The sequence below is a fragment of the Phyllobates terribilis genome, unplaced genomic scaffold, assembly GCF_046119375.1.
Source record: "Phyllobates terribilis strain yellow unplaced genomic scaffold, ASM4611937v1 Scaffold_1__5_contigs__length_1240528914, whole genome shotgun sequence".
Lineage (NCBI taxonomy): Eukaryota > Metazoa > Chordata > Amphibia > Anura > Dendrobatidae > Phyllobates > Phyllobates terribilis.
In genome coordinates, this window is record NW_027362761.1 from 62,750,114 (window position 1) to 62,767,062 (window position 16,949).

The following is a 16,949-nucleotide window of genomic DNA, read 5'->3' on the forward strand; positions in this document are numbered from 1 at the left end:
GGTAAGTATACATTTAGTTTTCTATACCCTGTATGGCCATAGTAGAGGTCTGATATCACCCAGGGGGTGACACATTCCCTTTAGGAGCTATGGGCTGGGCAGAGATGTCCCTGAGAATCTGTCTCCAGAGCTTATTCTAAATAAAACGGGGACTTACCAGTGTGAACCAAGTAATGTCTGACACTTTGCTCTTATGATCACACACAGCTCTGCAATGAGACTAAAGCAAGCAGTGCAGCAGAAGTGAACTTTGTCTCATTACAAACTTTTACAGGTGCAGTGCTCTCATAATGCGTTAGCTTGCATCTCTGAGGCAGCCTGTGTAGGGGAAGAGCAGTACAGTAGAGCTGACATCTCTGTAAGGAAAATTGCAAATGTACTTGTGTTTGTAATGAGCCAATCTTCAGCTATGCTGCTGTACTGTGTTTGTTCGTTATAATCAGGCACAGCTCTGCAGCCGAGTTGACAGCACTATGAGAGGACATAGGAGACAATGTTAACTTCTGTACCTTGTTAGCTCTGCTGTACATGTTAGCTCTGATCTCACTGCAGACCTCTGTGTGATTATTAGAGCAAAGTATCAGTCATTACATGCATCACACTGGTAACTCCTCCTTTCATTTAAAATAAACTCTGGAGGCAGATTCTCATGCAGGTGTCGTCTGCCCATAGATCTTACCAGCTCATTTTCTTATAAGAAAAGCATGGATTTCTCTGGAATAAGACATCAGATCCTAGATCTCAAGATAGCATTTTATTCAGCTTCCTATGACCTGCCAGCCCAAATACACTGTTTAGGAGACTTAATCCTACCGACAGATTCCATTTAATACATATTGCTGCCTGCCAGGGGCACTGAGCAGAGAGAATTCACAAATATGGGGGTAACAGGAATATCTAGGGGCCACACAAAATGGCACTACTGCCACATTGGCCCCAAGATTACCAAGTAAAAGCAAGAATGCAGAATGTTTACCAATAGTACAATCAAGATAACTGAAGCTTTATACAGGTTACTGTTATTCAGATGAGTGTGGATGGAAAATTATACAAACGAAACCAGGAAAGTGCCCTTGAAATATTTATGCCGAGCCCATGCACAGATCTTTATTGTTTTCTGTAAATGTCATTTATAAGTATGCACAGGGAGTATGATATAACAATAACAAGACAATAAATCTTCCTGGTCACGCAGAGGTAAGGATAGTGGCACAGTAGTCATTTTATACTATAGCAATTTTCTATAGTAATATTCTTACATGCGTTATGTCCTAGTGAAAGGATAGGTGCATGCTACCTGTCATACAAATACCTGGCTACCAGGTGTCGCTGCCACATCAGCATTGTGTTTTGGAAAAGAAGGTTGTCCAGATAAAAATGTATATCTTTACATGTGTTTAAAATTGAAACATACCCAACTTTCTTATAAACTATAATTATATATATTCTATCAAAGCTCCACTGATATCCTGTTGTCAGAGCCGATACCGCCTGCAGGCAAATCCATTTCTGGTTTGAATTCAATACAGTAGAGCTCTTTCTGTGTCGGCATATGACCAGTCATGAGTTTGAAGGGGGCTGGCTGACTGGCTCTGTTCTATAGCTATGCTAACCCCCTTGGTCACAGCCACTGTACAGACAGAAGTCTTATTAGACTTTTGATGTCCACCTAATAAATTGACAACTTTGTTTAATTCTCATTAAATAGTCTAAATATATTATAATATATGCCCTCTATTTTTTTTCTACAAGGTAGTGTATTTAAAGGGGTTGTCAACTACTGGTTTTAATTTTCTGTGGGGCACTCAAATAATTGCTGGAGAGCGCCTTAAAGTTGTCAGGGCATGTGTTCCCGAAGTGTTTTTCACCTCCTGTTTGATATTGTTCCTTGTGTAAAAATCTTTAACTCTATAATAAACTATTGTTTTTTTTTAATTTATTTATATAAATGCTTTCTCTGTGGTTTGTTTGTGTGACGCCGAAAGAGAAAATATTAGATATTGGTGAGGATTTTATGTAAGTTATTGATAGACAGAGAAGATGATTGGCTTAGCTGTTGCACTAAGCCTGACAGTCCTGATACACATCACTGGTCATGTGCCAACACAAAATTTGAGCCCAACAGTTAAAGGGGTATTCCCATCTCCAAGGTCCTATCCCCATATGTAGTAGGTATAATAATATTAGCAGATACCTCCAATTAGAAATGTAGTATAGTTTTTCTGATTCACTATGTCACTTACCCCATGTAGGGCATTGCAGGACCTTAATTATCCATGTTTACGACCACTGATAAAGTGATAGTTAGTTAGCTAGTTGCTATTGGTCGTAACCATGGATACCTAAGGTCCTGCAATGCCTGCACATGAGGAAAGAGGTATAGCGAATAAAAAAGAACTATACTTCATATCTAATTGGGGGTATTTGCTAATATTATTATTACTACACCTATTACATATTGGGACAGGCATCTTGGAGATGGCTGTGATTGTACTTGAGTGAGTGTGTGTGTTTATTTATATATATATATATATATATAGTGTGTGTGTATATGTCTATCTAATATATATATACATACATACATACATACATACATACATACATACAGTAATGCAGCGGCTTGCGGCATTACTGTAATGGTCCAGGGTGTGTTCTGGCTGACCATGTACCTCTCCCTCAGGTGACTGATCACATGACTGTGACATCAGCACAGGTCCTGTGCACACAGAAGGACTGATCACATGACTGTGACATCAGCACAGGTCCTGTATGCACTGAAGGATATATAAATCTTGGTGCTTTTGAGACAGTGTGAAAGGCGTGAGGCCTGTTCCCTGTATGTGGGACACCGTTAGCCTGGAGAGGCTTAGTGAGGCCTAGAGAGGCCTGGTGAAGCCTGAAAGGCAGAAGCTGGATCCCTGTGTGTAAGAGATGCCAGTAGCCTTGGAAGGTGCGAGGGCTGGAGACCCCCATCTGGGAAGCCGTAAAGCCACAGCTGTGGCAGAACAAATCTGATTGAAACCGCTAGACCCGGCAAAAGGTAAAAGCGGTGCGTTATATGGACATTGATATAGTTACTTTGCTGAAGGCTGTAACTGGAGCCAAGTGGGCCTGTCTGCCACTTGAAAGGCTCTTGGATGTTATGTGTGTAAACATGCCGGTGAGCCACTGAGATGGACTGTGTGATAAGCAGTTATGAAGTGTAATAAACTGCTGGATTTCATGTTACTGAAAAACGTTGCATGTGTGCTTTAATTGACTCGGTGAAGCGAGTGTCCCCCAGCGTGATGACTAGCGCTGCCTTACAATACATACATACATACATACATACATACAGCTCTGGCAAAAATTAAGAGACCACTGCACAGTTTTCTAAAAATCACCACCTCTACATGTCTGACAGCCATTCCATTCCAGTGTCAGTTGTATTCCAACCAAAGTACACCTCATTCTACTTAATGTGCTTCTGATTAGGGGATCACCTGAACCAAATCTTATGTAACGAGGGAATGTATAAAAAACACTGCTGTGGTCTTCACAATCCTCTTGCAATAGGACAAGCTGGATGGCAAAACAAGTGCTAGGAATAGCTCAAAAGTAATTTGAATGAAAAAATAACTTTTAGCCATGCCAAAGGAGTTGAAAAGAAAAGTCTTAAGTAAGGAAAAGAAGGGCTCTATTCTGGCTTTACTAGCAGAGGGATACAGTGAGTGTCATGTTGCCTCCATCCTTAAAATTTCGAAGACAGCAGTCCATTACAACAAGGTCAAGCCGCAGACATTGGGGACCACAAAGCTACAGACCGGCAGAGGGGATGACCGTCATCTTATTCGAATGTCACTCAGCAACCGCAGGATGACATCAAGTGACCTACAAAAGAAATGGCAGCTGGGGTGAAGTGCACGGCAAGAACAGTTCGTAACAGGCTCCTAGAGGCAGGCCTCAAGTCATATAAAGCTAGAAAAAAAGCCTTTCATCAATGAGAAGCAAAGGAGAGCCAGGCTGAAGTTTGCCAAAGACCATAGAGGACTGGAGTAAGGTAATCTTCTCTGATGAGTCTAATTTTCAGCTTTCCCAACACCTGATCATCTAATGTTTAGACGGAGACCTGGAGAGGCATACAAGCCACAGTGTCTTGCACCCACTGTGAAATTTGGTGGAGGATCGGTGATGATCTGGGGATACTTCTGCAAGGCTGGAATTGGGCAGGTTAATCTTTGCGAAGGATGTATGAATCAAGCCGCATACAAGGTTATCCTTGAAAAACACTTGCTTCCTTCTGCTCAGGCAATGTTCCAAATCCAGGCCTCCATTGGTTAATAAATTTGATTTCTATTGATGATTTTTGTGTGATTTTGATGTCAGCACATTCAACTTTGTACAGAACAAAGTATTCAATGAGAATATTTCATTCATTCAGATCTAGGATGTGTTATTTGAATGTTCCCTTTATTTTTTTGAGCAGTGTATATATTAGTGTGTGTTGGAATTGTATGTGTATATATTATACACTCACTGTGAGGTGCCCAATAGCCGGCCAAGTAATGAAAGCAACCGTGGCCTCGTCCATCAATCATCACCAAATGGGTAATTGTCTTGACGATTGGACGCGACGGAGTGTTGGCTCGTGAAAAATTGGTACCAGCCGGGAGATCTGCGGGATCCCCTGGTTCGGTAGTTCCTGACATCCACTTTCAGAAAAGTGGACCTCAAACATTGTAAAATACCTAAAATTATAAACCGAGCAGGCTCTTGCCCTCCCCCGAACCAGCACTGGCTCCCTGACACTGTTTGGATCCTGGTGTTTTGGCTGCAGTGGTGACATCATGTCAATACTGTGCATCACCACTGTACCCAATCACTGAGTTCAGTCTTGTGGCACCTGTTATGGCACAGTCACTGAGCTCAGTTATTTGTATGAGGATAAGTACTTGCTCAGTCTATTAATTTAGGTATTTTGCAGTGTTTGACATCCACTTTCCAGAAAGTGTAAAATTCCTTTAAGAAAGTGGTGCTCTACACATATAGGACTCCCACTCTGCTTAAGAACAGTTTATGCTTTGCTCTGGGAGTGATTGGGTGGATTGAATTATCGTTATGGACAAGTGTATCATTGTTTTGGAGAGTTAGGCAATTTGCCTTCGAAATTGATTGCCTGGAGAGAGACATTTTATAGCAAGTGGCTAGACAGTTGGGATTTTATTTTGTTTTTATGTGATTTTTTTTGCATAAGAAGCTGATAAAGTTGATTGAGGACAATTAAAATGGAAAACCTTAGTTTTCGACTGAACTTCTTAGCGTGTCTACTTGCATGTTCCAATCTATCTATACATGTGTATGTAGATCAACAACAGCAAAACGATATATATTACATGTGTGAATATTCTCTATATAATTAATAAATCTTACTCAAACGTGAATAGACACCATGTCTGTATATAGTAAAACCTGACCTCAACCCCATCGAACACCTGAGAGATAAACTAGAGTGGAGATTGTGAGCCAGAACCTCTCGTCCAATATCAGTGGATGAAAAGGGAAACATTCCCACCAATAATTTTTTCTATGCAATATACGATATTATATATTGCACGAACAGTATTGGTGTGAATGTTTTCCCATTTATCCAGAATAAAAGGCATTTGTGAGGTCAGACACTGATATTGGATGGAGGGTCTAGCTTACAATCTTCTTTCTAGTTTCTCTCAGGTGTTCAGGGAGGTTGAGACCTTGTGCGGGCCAGTCAAGTTCTTCCACACCAAACTCGCCCAACCATGCCTTTTGACCTTGCTTTATGCACTGGCAAGGCAACCTTCTGCTGGCATAGAAAAGGGTCTTCGCCAAACTGTTCCCGCAAAGTTGGAGGTATAGAATTGTCCAAAATGTCTAGTCATGCTGAAACAGTAAGAATTGCCTTTCATTGGAACCTTATTCACCCATGAAAACAACCCTGTAGGCTGCAATAATACTTAAATGTGGTGTCCAGTGAATTCTGAATTAGTAGGGGTTAATTTTCTGTTAATGATTATCTTGTCTTACATTGTACAGACAGCATATTCATTTACAGGGACACTGTAAAATAATTATTTCTTTTCTTGGTGTTGCAGGGCAACTGAAACCTTACACCCAGGTTTTCCCACAAATAAGCGATGATTGCTGTGGAACACTCATCAATCGGCTTATTGTCAAGAGACGCGTATAAGGCCAGGTTCACTGTATTTGCTCACCCCATACCCAGAAGATATTGGCTGTGACACACTGACAGGACCTGCCTCTAACAGCCGCAAGGGGTTCAGAGCTCTGCCTGTTCCCCTTGGAAACCTACTAAATGCCGCTGTCAATCTCTGACCGTGGCATTAACAGCACGCTGACATGGGGGCGTGTCATTCTATGCATCCATCGTCTGCCCCGCAACGTGATCGTGGGGTGCTGATGGGTCTGTTCTAGAAATCTGTGTATGTCATCACGGAACACCTTTGAAAACCATCCTTTGGCCTTGCTTCAAAAGGCACTGTCATTTTTGCTCTATACAGCAATACTGTGGTTTTGTTGTATATAGCATAAGCGATCAGACGACCATAGGTTCAAGTCCCCTAAAGGAAATAATAAATACAGTAAAAAATAGAAGAGAAAAAAAAAGTTTTAAAAGATATGAAGAAAGTAAAAAAAGGACCCATTAAAAATAGATTAAAAAAAAAGAACTTTTATGGACACCGTGATAACACGTGTATATCAAAATATAAAATTAATGTTAATCCAATCGTTAAACACCGTAAACAAAAAAAATCTATATTTTTTTTGGGTGCAGAAACAACGCAAAAAAATGCTGTACGAAGAGACCAATTTGTCATATCTGTACCAAAATGGTATCATTAAATATATTGTCTTGCCGGACAAGTTTGGTATCGCCATAATCGTAATGACCTGGAGAATCATGTTGCCTGGTCATTTTTACCACACAATGTACGCTTTAAAAACCATTCCCATTAAGCAATGTTAGAATTGCTTTTAATTTTTTTTTTTTTCAATTTCACTGCATATGAATCCCCCCCCCTTTTCCAGTACACTACGTGTTAAAATGAATGGTGTCTTTCAAAAGTACACAAACAACAAGCCCTCTTACATTTATCTGGACTGAAAAATCAAAAAGTTATGATTCTCTGAAGAATGAGAGGGAAAAATGGAAATTGACAGTGTCGGGGAGGGGTTAAAGTTGTAACATTGTAACCTTTTTATACTATAAACTGTTAAGGAGTTTTCTGGTTAAAAGTTGTCAGACAGTTGTCCAGTTTATATTCTGAATTTATTGGTTACAGTATAAAAATTCTAAGACATCGGCTTAAATTTTAGTTTTAATTTCTAACGCTAAGGCCGGTTTCACACATCTGTATATTTCCGGTACCGGAGATATCCGTCTGGCAACCATGTGCCGCATCAGGATCACATGGACCGGCGCCTGGGAATCAGTGCTACAGTTAGCGCTGTACCCAAGTGCCGGATTCTGAACACTGCCCTTATCATGGTTCCCTGCCGGCGCTGCGATCAGCACCAGCAGGACAATGATCAGGGTAATAGTGTCTGCACCCGCAGTGTCCCTGTGTAAAAATAAAATTAAAATAATAAAATCCTTATACTCACCTGTCCGGAAATGTCCCCCACTGTAATCCACCTGACCGCTCATGCAGAGGAGCCTGGGAGAATGAGCCACTCCAGCTCATGCTCCTCAGCGTCAGAGGATTACAGCGGGGGACATTTCCGGACATGTGAGTATAAGGATTTTATTATTTTAATCATATTTTTACACAGGAACACTGCTTAAGCAGACTACTACTACCCTCATCATTGTCCCTGCTGGTTCTGATCGCAGCACCATCAGGGGACAATGATGAGGGCAGTGTTCAGCACCCGGCGCTTGATAACAGCGCTAACTGTACACTGATTCCCAGGTGCCGGTACGTGTCACATTGATGACATATGGATGTCATCCGTGTGTGTTCAGCGTGAGACACTTTTGCGGACAGTGCATCCGCAAAAAAAACGGACATGTCAGCGTGTGGAACACACGGTCTGTGGAAACAAACTGACATGTGCGCAGACCCATAGATTTGAATGGGTCTACGTGTGTCCGTGTCTCCGGTACGTGTGGAAACTGTCACCACACATACCTTAGACACGTGCGAAAGAGCCCTTACAGTCATGGCCGAAAGTGTTGTCCAATTTGCCTTTTTTTCCTCTTTTTTTTTTTTTTTTGTGGTCTTCCAATACACACAGAGGAAATAACCATGTGTATAACAAAACATGTGTAATTGCAATAATTTTCTTGGAGAAATACTTCATTTTCTGGAACAATTTCAAGGATGCCAACACTTTCGGCCTTGATTGCATGCACGACGACCCAGGAATCTCACAGAACTAGAAGAATTTTCCAAGGAAGAATGGATGCAAAGCCCTCAAACAAGAATTGAAAGACTCTTGGCTGGCTACAAAAAGTGTTTACAAGCTGTGATACTTTCAAAAGGGGGTGCTACTAGGTACTAACCATACAGCGTGGCCAAACTTTTGCATCAGTCCATTTTCCGCTTTGTTATTTTTGTAATGTAAAGAATGACAATATATTTTGCCTAAAACACAAAGGAAATGTGTCATCTGTAACTTTAGGCCTTTTTGGAGACCATTTCATCTTCAACTTGCTTAAATGTTCACAATAACCGTAATTTTGACCAGGGGTGCTCAGACTTTTACATGCCACTGTATATATAATGTATGTACAGTACTCTGCAAAAGTTTTTGGCAGGTGTAGAAAATAATGCTGCAAAGTAAGAATACTTTTAAAAATAGAAGTGTAAATAGTTTATTTTATCAATGAACAAAATGCAAAGTGAATGAACATAAGAAAAATTTAAATCGAAGCAACCTTTAGCGTGACCATCCTTTTCCTTCAAAGCAGCATCACTTTTTTTAGGTATACTTGTACAAAGTCAGGGATTTTGTAGGATTATAGCCTAGTGTATTAGTAACTAGATATGCCAAGAAGGTGATAATGGTCATCATTCTCTTGTTTGTTGAAGCAGTCATTGACTGAAACAGAAACAGCTGTGTATAAAGTGTAAAACTTGGTGAGGGACAGCCAAAAGTGAGGTTATGGAAGACTGTTTCACTTCACTTGACATAAACCATGGCAAGACTGAGCACAGCAACAAGACTCCAAGGAGCTTTAATGTATCAACAAGGTCTCTCTCAGGAGAAGATTTAAAAAACGACCTGAGGTTTAAAGATGTGCTCTTCAAACTCTTTTTAAGAAGCTCTATGATATGGGCAACGTTGAGGAGCATAGATGGAGTTGTCGGCTAAGAAAACTTAGTGAAGCAGATGAATGACAAATCATTCTTATTTCACTTGGAAATCGTAAGATGTCCAGCAATGCCACCAGCTTAGAGCTGGCAGCAACCAGTGGCACCAAGCTATACCCATTTATTGTTCGGCAAAGTTTGGTGAGAAGTGGTCTTCATCGAAGAATTGCTACCAAAAGAACCTACTTTAAATATGAAAACAAGAACTAGCGACTATGCCCTACACGAAAAAGTAGGAATTGAGATGCAAAAACATGGCGTCAGGTGCTTTGGACTGATGAGTCAAATTGTGAAATATTTGGCTGTAACAATGCAGTTTGTATGCCGAGGGCTGGAGAGAACAATGAGTGTTTGCAGGCCACAGTGAAGCATGGTGGAAATTCCTTGCGAGTTTAGGACTGCACTTTAGCAAGTGTGGTTGGGGATTTGGTCAAGGTTAACTGTATCCTCAATGCCAAGTAATACAGGCAGATACTTAGCCATCATACAATATCATCAGGGATGTGTTTGATTGGCTCTAAATGTAACCTGCAACAGGACAATGACCCCAAACATACAACCAATGTCATTAAGAACTGTCTTCAGTGTAAAGAAGAACAAGGAGTCGTGGAAAAGATGATATGGTCCCCACAGTACCCTGATCTCAATTTCATCGAGTCTTTGTAGAATTTCATTTAGAGACAAAAAGATTTGCACAAGACTACTTTTACAGAACCTGTGTTTAGATCTTGAATGTTTAGACAACCTCCCTTCTGAGTTAATTCAAAAACTGCATGTGTCCTTAGATGAAATTATGCTGTTTTGAAGCCATAGGATGGTGACTAATATTGATTAGGTTTGGATTTCTCTTGTTCATTCACTTCGCATTTTGTCAGTTGATACAAATAAATTATTAAGTGCTCAATCAAGCGTCCAATTGTCACTTGCATGTTCCATTTCTGTTTTTCAAGAATAGAAAATGTACCCATTACAAAGCTGTTCACATGTTGATATTTTTTTCCGGAATATATGTGCACAAAAAAACACAGAGACCTAATCTGTTTTTCATCAAGTCACGGATTAAAATTACCCAAATCTATAGATTTGTGAAAATCATTGACAGCACATGGATGGCATCCGTGTGGTGTCTGGGATTAACGTTGTAGTGGATAGGAAAAGCTATGAAGTTTTATTTTTTCTTCATCAGTGACAATCGCTGATGGTGAAAAGCGACACACTGCCCAAACACTGATGAAAATCAGTATGTGCTTTTACAACCGAGAAAAATCACTGACGTGTGAATGTAGACAAACTCTTCTATTTTGGAAGGCATTTTTACTTTCACACACTACTGTATAAATATCTTTTATAATACACAATCTATTGTTAAAACTTTAATATAGCTGTTTTAACACCTTTCTTTTTTGGTATAAACTTTACAGGTCTCATTTAGAAGTCGGTTTTTCTCATATGAGTTTTCTCCATGGTTTTCAAGGATAGAACTTGTACCTATTATCGTCAATGGGGCTGTTCACATGTCCGTGTATTTTTGCTGACTGAGTGGTCTGTACAAAATAACAGAGACTTGTACAACTTTGATCCGAGTCTCGCCAACAGAAGTCTATGGGTCCTTAAGAAATTGGACAACACTTGGTTTCCAACTGTGTCCATTTTTTATTGACTGTTTGATATGACAGTGTTAGAAACTTCTGTCATTTTTCTTTGGCTTTTATTTATCTGAGAAAGACTGATGAAACAATGACCAAATGAAAACTGAAACCAGAACCAATTTTCTTGTACATCTGGCATCTTAATCAGCCTTTTATATAAAATCATCAATCATCACTATTTTAAGGTAGCTCAGATATATTGTATCATTATGTGGGAAAGTGAATGATGTTGAAGGACAATAAAGTTATAAATATACTCCCTGAAATTTCTCCATCTCTATGAATTGCACATTGGATGTTTTATATACTTTCTAAAGTCTACCCTGAAGACACAGCTGACAATGTTGGGATCCACAAATACATGACTCCTTTGTATTACTAGTATCCCACTTTATCTATCCTAGGGCTTTGTGTGGATGACTTGAAATGTTGTGCGCTTTTGTCAGTGCCAGTGCCCTGTGTCAGGATGCGATGAAGTGTCTTTTCCACAAATCATTTATTTATGCCTGTTGTTTCTTTTAAGTCATGTCTATTGTATGGCTATTTAATGAGTTGTGTATCCACCAAGTTAGTCAAAGATCTGCCTGAAACATTTTTTCCTCTCTCATTCCCACCTCCCCCCCCCCAACTAACTTTTGTTATGTATTGCCTTGCTAATCCTTGTGTTGAGCGGTATCAGACATCACCTTTCTTGGGGGCAGATAGTCCACTCTTCCGCTTTCTTTGTTCCCACTCTGCTTTAATAGGAGAAGTCAACGGGGAGGACAAAAAGAGACTGAAAGTTGTATTTAATCAGGGTCAGAAGGGTGGTGTTCAGACTGACGGGCCCACAGGCAGACTGGCCTTTTATGCTTGCCGACACAGATGGCCCAGTATCATTCATGGAAAGGCAGAGAATGCTTTCCCAGTCGAAGGCCATTGTAGGCCAGCATCGTTACACTTGATGAGGGTTACCAGGGGCAACAGACAAGTATCACCAGAACCGTGTGATCACTAGCCTGCGCCATTGAAAGCATTGAGTTAAAGCATGGCTTTCCTTTGGCTTCTCTAGAAAGTAAATGTTCATGTATTCCATTAAACTTCTTTTATTAGATGTAATTTGTTTCCGGACCGTTTTGCAATCTGCTCTTCTTTTAGCAGTAGAATTTTTTTTTTTTTTTTTTCACGACCATGGTAAATTTGATCATGACTTATTGTGTGCACTATTTTACCCCCGGTGTGAAGAGAAGCTCTTATTCAGAGCACAGTATAATAGAAAAGAATGCAATTGTGCCTCCTTGGCTTATATTAGCTAATATTTATCCTTCACTATTATTTAGTAGCCATCATTCGTGTTATAATTATAAGCAACTGTACTTATTTTTCCCCTTTTTAACATAGATCTGTTCCTTTTAAAACTCTGTTGGTGGATAAAATAAATTCTAATATCCAAAAAGATGTTTCTTGTAAATTTTCTTTTTTTATTAATTTCTCAGTGAGTATTTTTCATGCTGTCTTTGTCAGTAGGTTTTGTGGGGTGTCTATTTTACAAGTTAACCTTTTCCGACTTTTGCTAGTCATGCTATACGTTTTCTCCAGACTGGCTTTTTTTTCCCCTTTTCTCTTTCGGGTGAAACAAAGGTTAACTGAAATTTCCTCTGTTCCGTACCTGAACAAATCAGCAGTTTGTGGAGGAAATCCCATTGATGGCTTGTAAGAGTGACAGACCCTATTTAAAGAACTCTCCCAACTGTGTGGCAGTCCAAGCATGCCAAGAGTTTAACTCTTCCTGTGGTCGCTGTCATTGTAACCTACAAAGAAAAGGAGTACACTTTGCTACTTTGCTCTGTGAATCTTAAAAACTCAATGAACTTTTAGTAAAAAAGTAACTAGAAAACATTAAAACTATAGACTATAATACAAAAGTATTAAAATAGGCAAATTAATACTTTGAAAACAATTGACTATTTGCTTTGCCATGCATAGAATGATATACAAAGGCATATATTTTGTGATATTTCCATACTCTAGGAAACGTGTACCACTTGTATACTTTTTTTTTTGTTAAATTAGTGAGTTTTTTAGTTATTATTTTGGTTAGTGATATGACATCATGTTTTATACTGGTTTAAAGTGATAGAAAATTTACAGCTGTTGGATACATTCACTTCACTGGAAAACTACCTCCCTACATCACAAGACAAAAAAAACTAATAGTCACAATTTATTAACGTGATGCTGTGTTTTTTAACATTGTAAAGGAGCTTTGGTACCCATGTCACTTAACTGAACGCTTGCTTAGTTATAGGCCTTGTTTTACATATTAATCGTATAAATATCATATTCATTAGTCCATCTTAGTCTACTCTGATGAGCAATGTTACAATTATATTTTTTAGACAAAGAGGGATCTCTCATACCCGTGTGGGTGTGTGTATGTATATGTGTGTCTAATACATATATATGTGTACGGTATATAAATGTGTTTTATATATATATATATATATATATATATATATATATATGGATGGATGTTTGCGTGTATATCTATATATATATATATATATATATATACACACACATATATATATAGATTGCACTATAATAATAATTAATAATATCTATGCTTTTCTAAATGTTTATAGTATATTTCCTGTGTTAAATATTTGCCTTGACATATTTAGTTATATTTTCCATTTGACCTATAATTCTAGTGATTTCTTCAGAATATCCATTAGGTCTTTACCTCCTCACTGTAGTCGTAAGCCGGTCTCCCAGGTTTCAGAATGGACTTCTTGATCATGGCTCAGTGTTTGATTCCTTGTTGATAGGATGAACCTCATTGAATATGACCTTGTGTTAACTCCTCTCATAAATAGTTTCTTTCACTATTATTGACTTAGTTTTTGAATCCAGTGTTAATCATTTTGTTAAATGTGTAGCCTGTAGTAAATTCTGTACTCGCATATCCTATTCAGTCAGGAAAAGTGTGGCCACTAAGTTAAACCATTAATCGAAGACTTCACGGGTACGTAGATGTACAGAATGACACACGCAGTGCTGAAGTGCCTTCTAGTAATGCTTTATCCCACACGTGCACATTGTATGTAACTAACATAAATGGTATATTTGGATACATATATATATACAGCCGTTTCTGTCCTTTTAGCTCTCAATAGATGTGCATGGAATAAAACCTCATTGATTAACAGAAGTTACTAACCAGCATAATCGCATAATAACTGACTCATTATCAATGGCTTCTCATTTTATGCATTTCATGAAAGAGCATTACTGAAAGGCTTAAAATTAGATACGCCCGCACTCCTCGCTCATATAACAGCGAACAGACAAAACAGTTGAAAAACAGATTTCTGGATTTAAAGAAAAAGGGGGAAGCATAATAATTGTTCGTCCGACTTAATGTGCAAGTGTCCCTCACACACTGAATGTTGTAAGTGGTCCGCAAATGATTAGTAAGGACGTAGTACACATATAAAGGTGTTGGAGTGGCAATGACTTGTTGGCAGAAGTGCATACATTTTTATACTTTATCACCTTTGCTTGGCTATTCCTGATATAAAGCTTGATCCACTTCTTGTGGGAATCTCATTTGATAGCGGGGGCATTGTTTTCTTATTAGCATTGATGATTGCAGTGCCCGCTCAATCCCAGTAGCAGTTTTTCATGGAAACCTTCCAGTCCAGTTTTGAAACAAAGGTGTTTTAATTGAGTTGAGCTGTGTAACTTTGTAGCTCCCCATTGTTTTACCATGTACTTTTCTGCAGTGATTACAAGAGGTCACTGCCCCCAATTTACACAGTGTTGTGAATGTCTCTCTGGTGCATAATAATGCAAGCATGAAAAACAGATTTTTGGCAAGCGTGGGGCATTTAGCTGGGCATAACTGTCATGGCGTGCCCTGAATTTCCCTAAACAGAAAAGCGGCTTTACTCTTCCATCTGTAATAAGTAATTTTTAGATCAGTATTTAATTTAGGAGGTTTTTTTTGTTTAATAGGTATCCAATAAAGTTGGTCATTAGAAATCATCCCGTTGTATTTTTCACTGCTATCTTTTCCCTTGTTGCTGTTTTATAGAGATCACACAAAAGAATATTTTCTGTACAGAATTTCTATATTATTGCAGCACGGTGTGCTTGCTTAAAAGGAGGGATCGCTGTTAAAACGTAAGGGTTCTCCCACAAAGTAGACATACCTTTTATAGTGAAATCCAGACCATTCTCACCGTTTTTAATTTGCATTCATTAAGAAAATGCTTATCACCGACTATGCCAGAAATGATTTTAGAATTTCACCGCTTTCTGCTTCTGTTGAATAGCCTATATGACTTCTACCTTGGACTACTAATGACAAAGATGGTGGGGGGCTGTAGTTTATTTTTTGTGTTGGAACAAAACGGTGCTAAAATCGGTCATAAATACTCGCTAATCAGTTTGCATTTTAGGCATCTTTAAAAGGACACTTTTTACATGATTGGATAACTTCTTTAGTTTTGGGATTCCCATTATTCCTGTCCAGTCTGTTAGGAGGAGGAGGGATGGCTTAGCTATCTATCACACATGGGCAACACTATGTGATAAAACACTCTAGTAGTAGTTCTTCTATTTGGATATTTATATGTAAGGAAATGGGTGTCTATGCTTATGGTAAACTAGAAACCTTATTTGACTTATAAAAAGTGTTTCCAAATTGTGGTGTTTGCCGACTGTGGGATTGTCTAAACTAAGTCTATCTCTGCTTCCTACAGGTGACACTGGAGTGGGATGGTCCATTATTGAGAAAGATTCAGAAGTAAGTACAAAATTCAGTTTGTAACAATCTACGAAAATGAATGTAATTTCACATACACACAGTATTAGGCCACGGCCCCACTATCAGTATTTGGTCAGTATTCGGTCAGTATTTTTCTCAGGAGTGGGAGCCAAAACCAGGAGTGGAACAACCAGAGAAAAGGTATAATGGAAACAAGTCACCAATTCTGCATTTATCACCCACTCCTGAGAAAAAATACTGACCGAATACTGACCAAATACTGAGAGTGGGGCCGTGACCATACACAGCTCTTCTCATACCCGGAGTGTTGAAAATGAAATCCAAGTTATTTTACAAGTCTTCATCACAAGTAGAGAAGCCGATCTGGACTGCATTCTGGCATGGAAAGTGTTTTCTTTCCCTTGCTATATTTATTGTCATGTTTTATTTAATATATGAAATATATAGAATATATAATAAAACATCTACATACCACTGACAGTAAGCACATCCAAAATCAGATGTGCATATTTGGATTTGGCATGGAAACTTTGCATCAGTCACAGCAAACATTCAATAAACCAATAAAGATACCAAATAGCTATACATTTCCAACTGACCTTAATTAAGTAACTTCATCAGAGCTTTTATAATATATCAAAAATGCAAAGTAAACTAAAAGTCAGATATCACTATGATTGTACAATTAGTAATCTAAAGTATCATAATAAATACTAAAAGCAGAAGGTTTTTGCCCTGGACAGTGAGCAGTTGTCTTGCGTGAGCTACATCTTTTGCATCCTACAAGCTGTAGCATAAGTCACTGCAAAGTCCAAAACGATTTTGAAAATTGGCTTTTAATACAGAAGCCCACAGGAGCAAGATGTGCCAGATTTATAAAAAGCATCATGTCTCAATATGCCAGATATATTTTACTCCAATTCTTACTGAAAATGCATCAGGCTTTGGTTACAAAAAATAAAAAAATCATACTTTGTGCCAAACAGAAATGCACCATAAATTGCAACTTTTTTCCACCAGGAAAGTACAGTTCAGATTATGATAAATCCTCACGCCCACACCAATACATTGTATTGAAAATTAATTTGAAGCATCTTTTTAACAATCCATGGTAAAGCTAAATGGGTACCTTTTTGTTTATTAAAATCTGAATACCTAAAAGGCGCAATTAAACAT

At 38.6% G+C, this 16,949-nt stretch overlaps 1 protein-coding gene across 1 annotated transcript in view; it reads left to right on the forward strand.

The window, feature by feature from the left end:
• Nucleotides 1-16,949, forward strand: part of ZCCHC7 (zinc finger CCHC-type containing 7) — a 275,216-nt gene that overhangs the window by 98,992 nt on the left and 159,275 nt on the right. Inside the window, exon 3 of the mRNA XM_073662523.1 lies at nt 15,748-15,791. Coding sequence (XP_073518624.1) covers nt 15,748-15,791 — 44 coding nt within the window. The remainder of the gene's footprint in view (nt 1-15,747; nt 15,792-16,949) is intronic.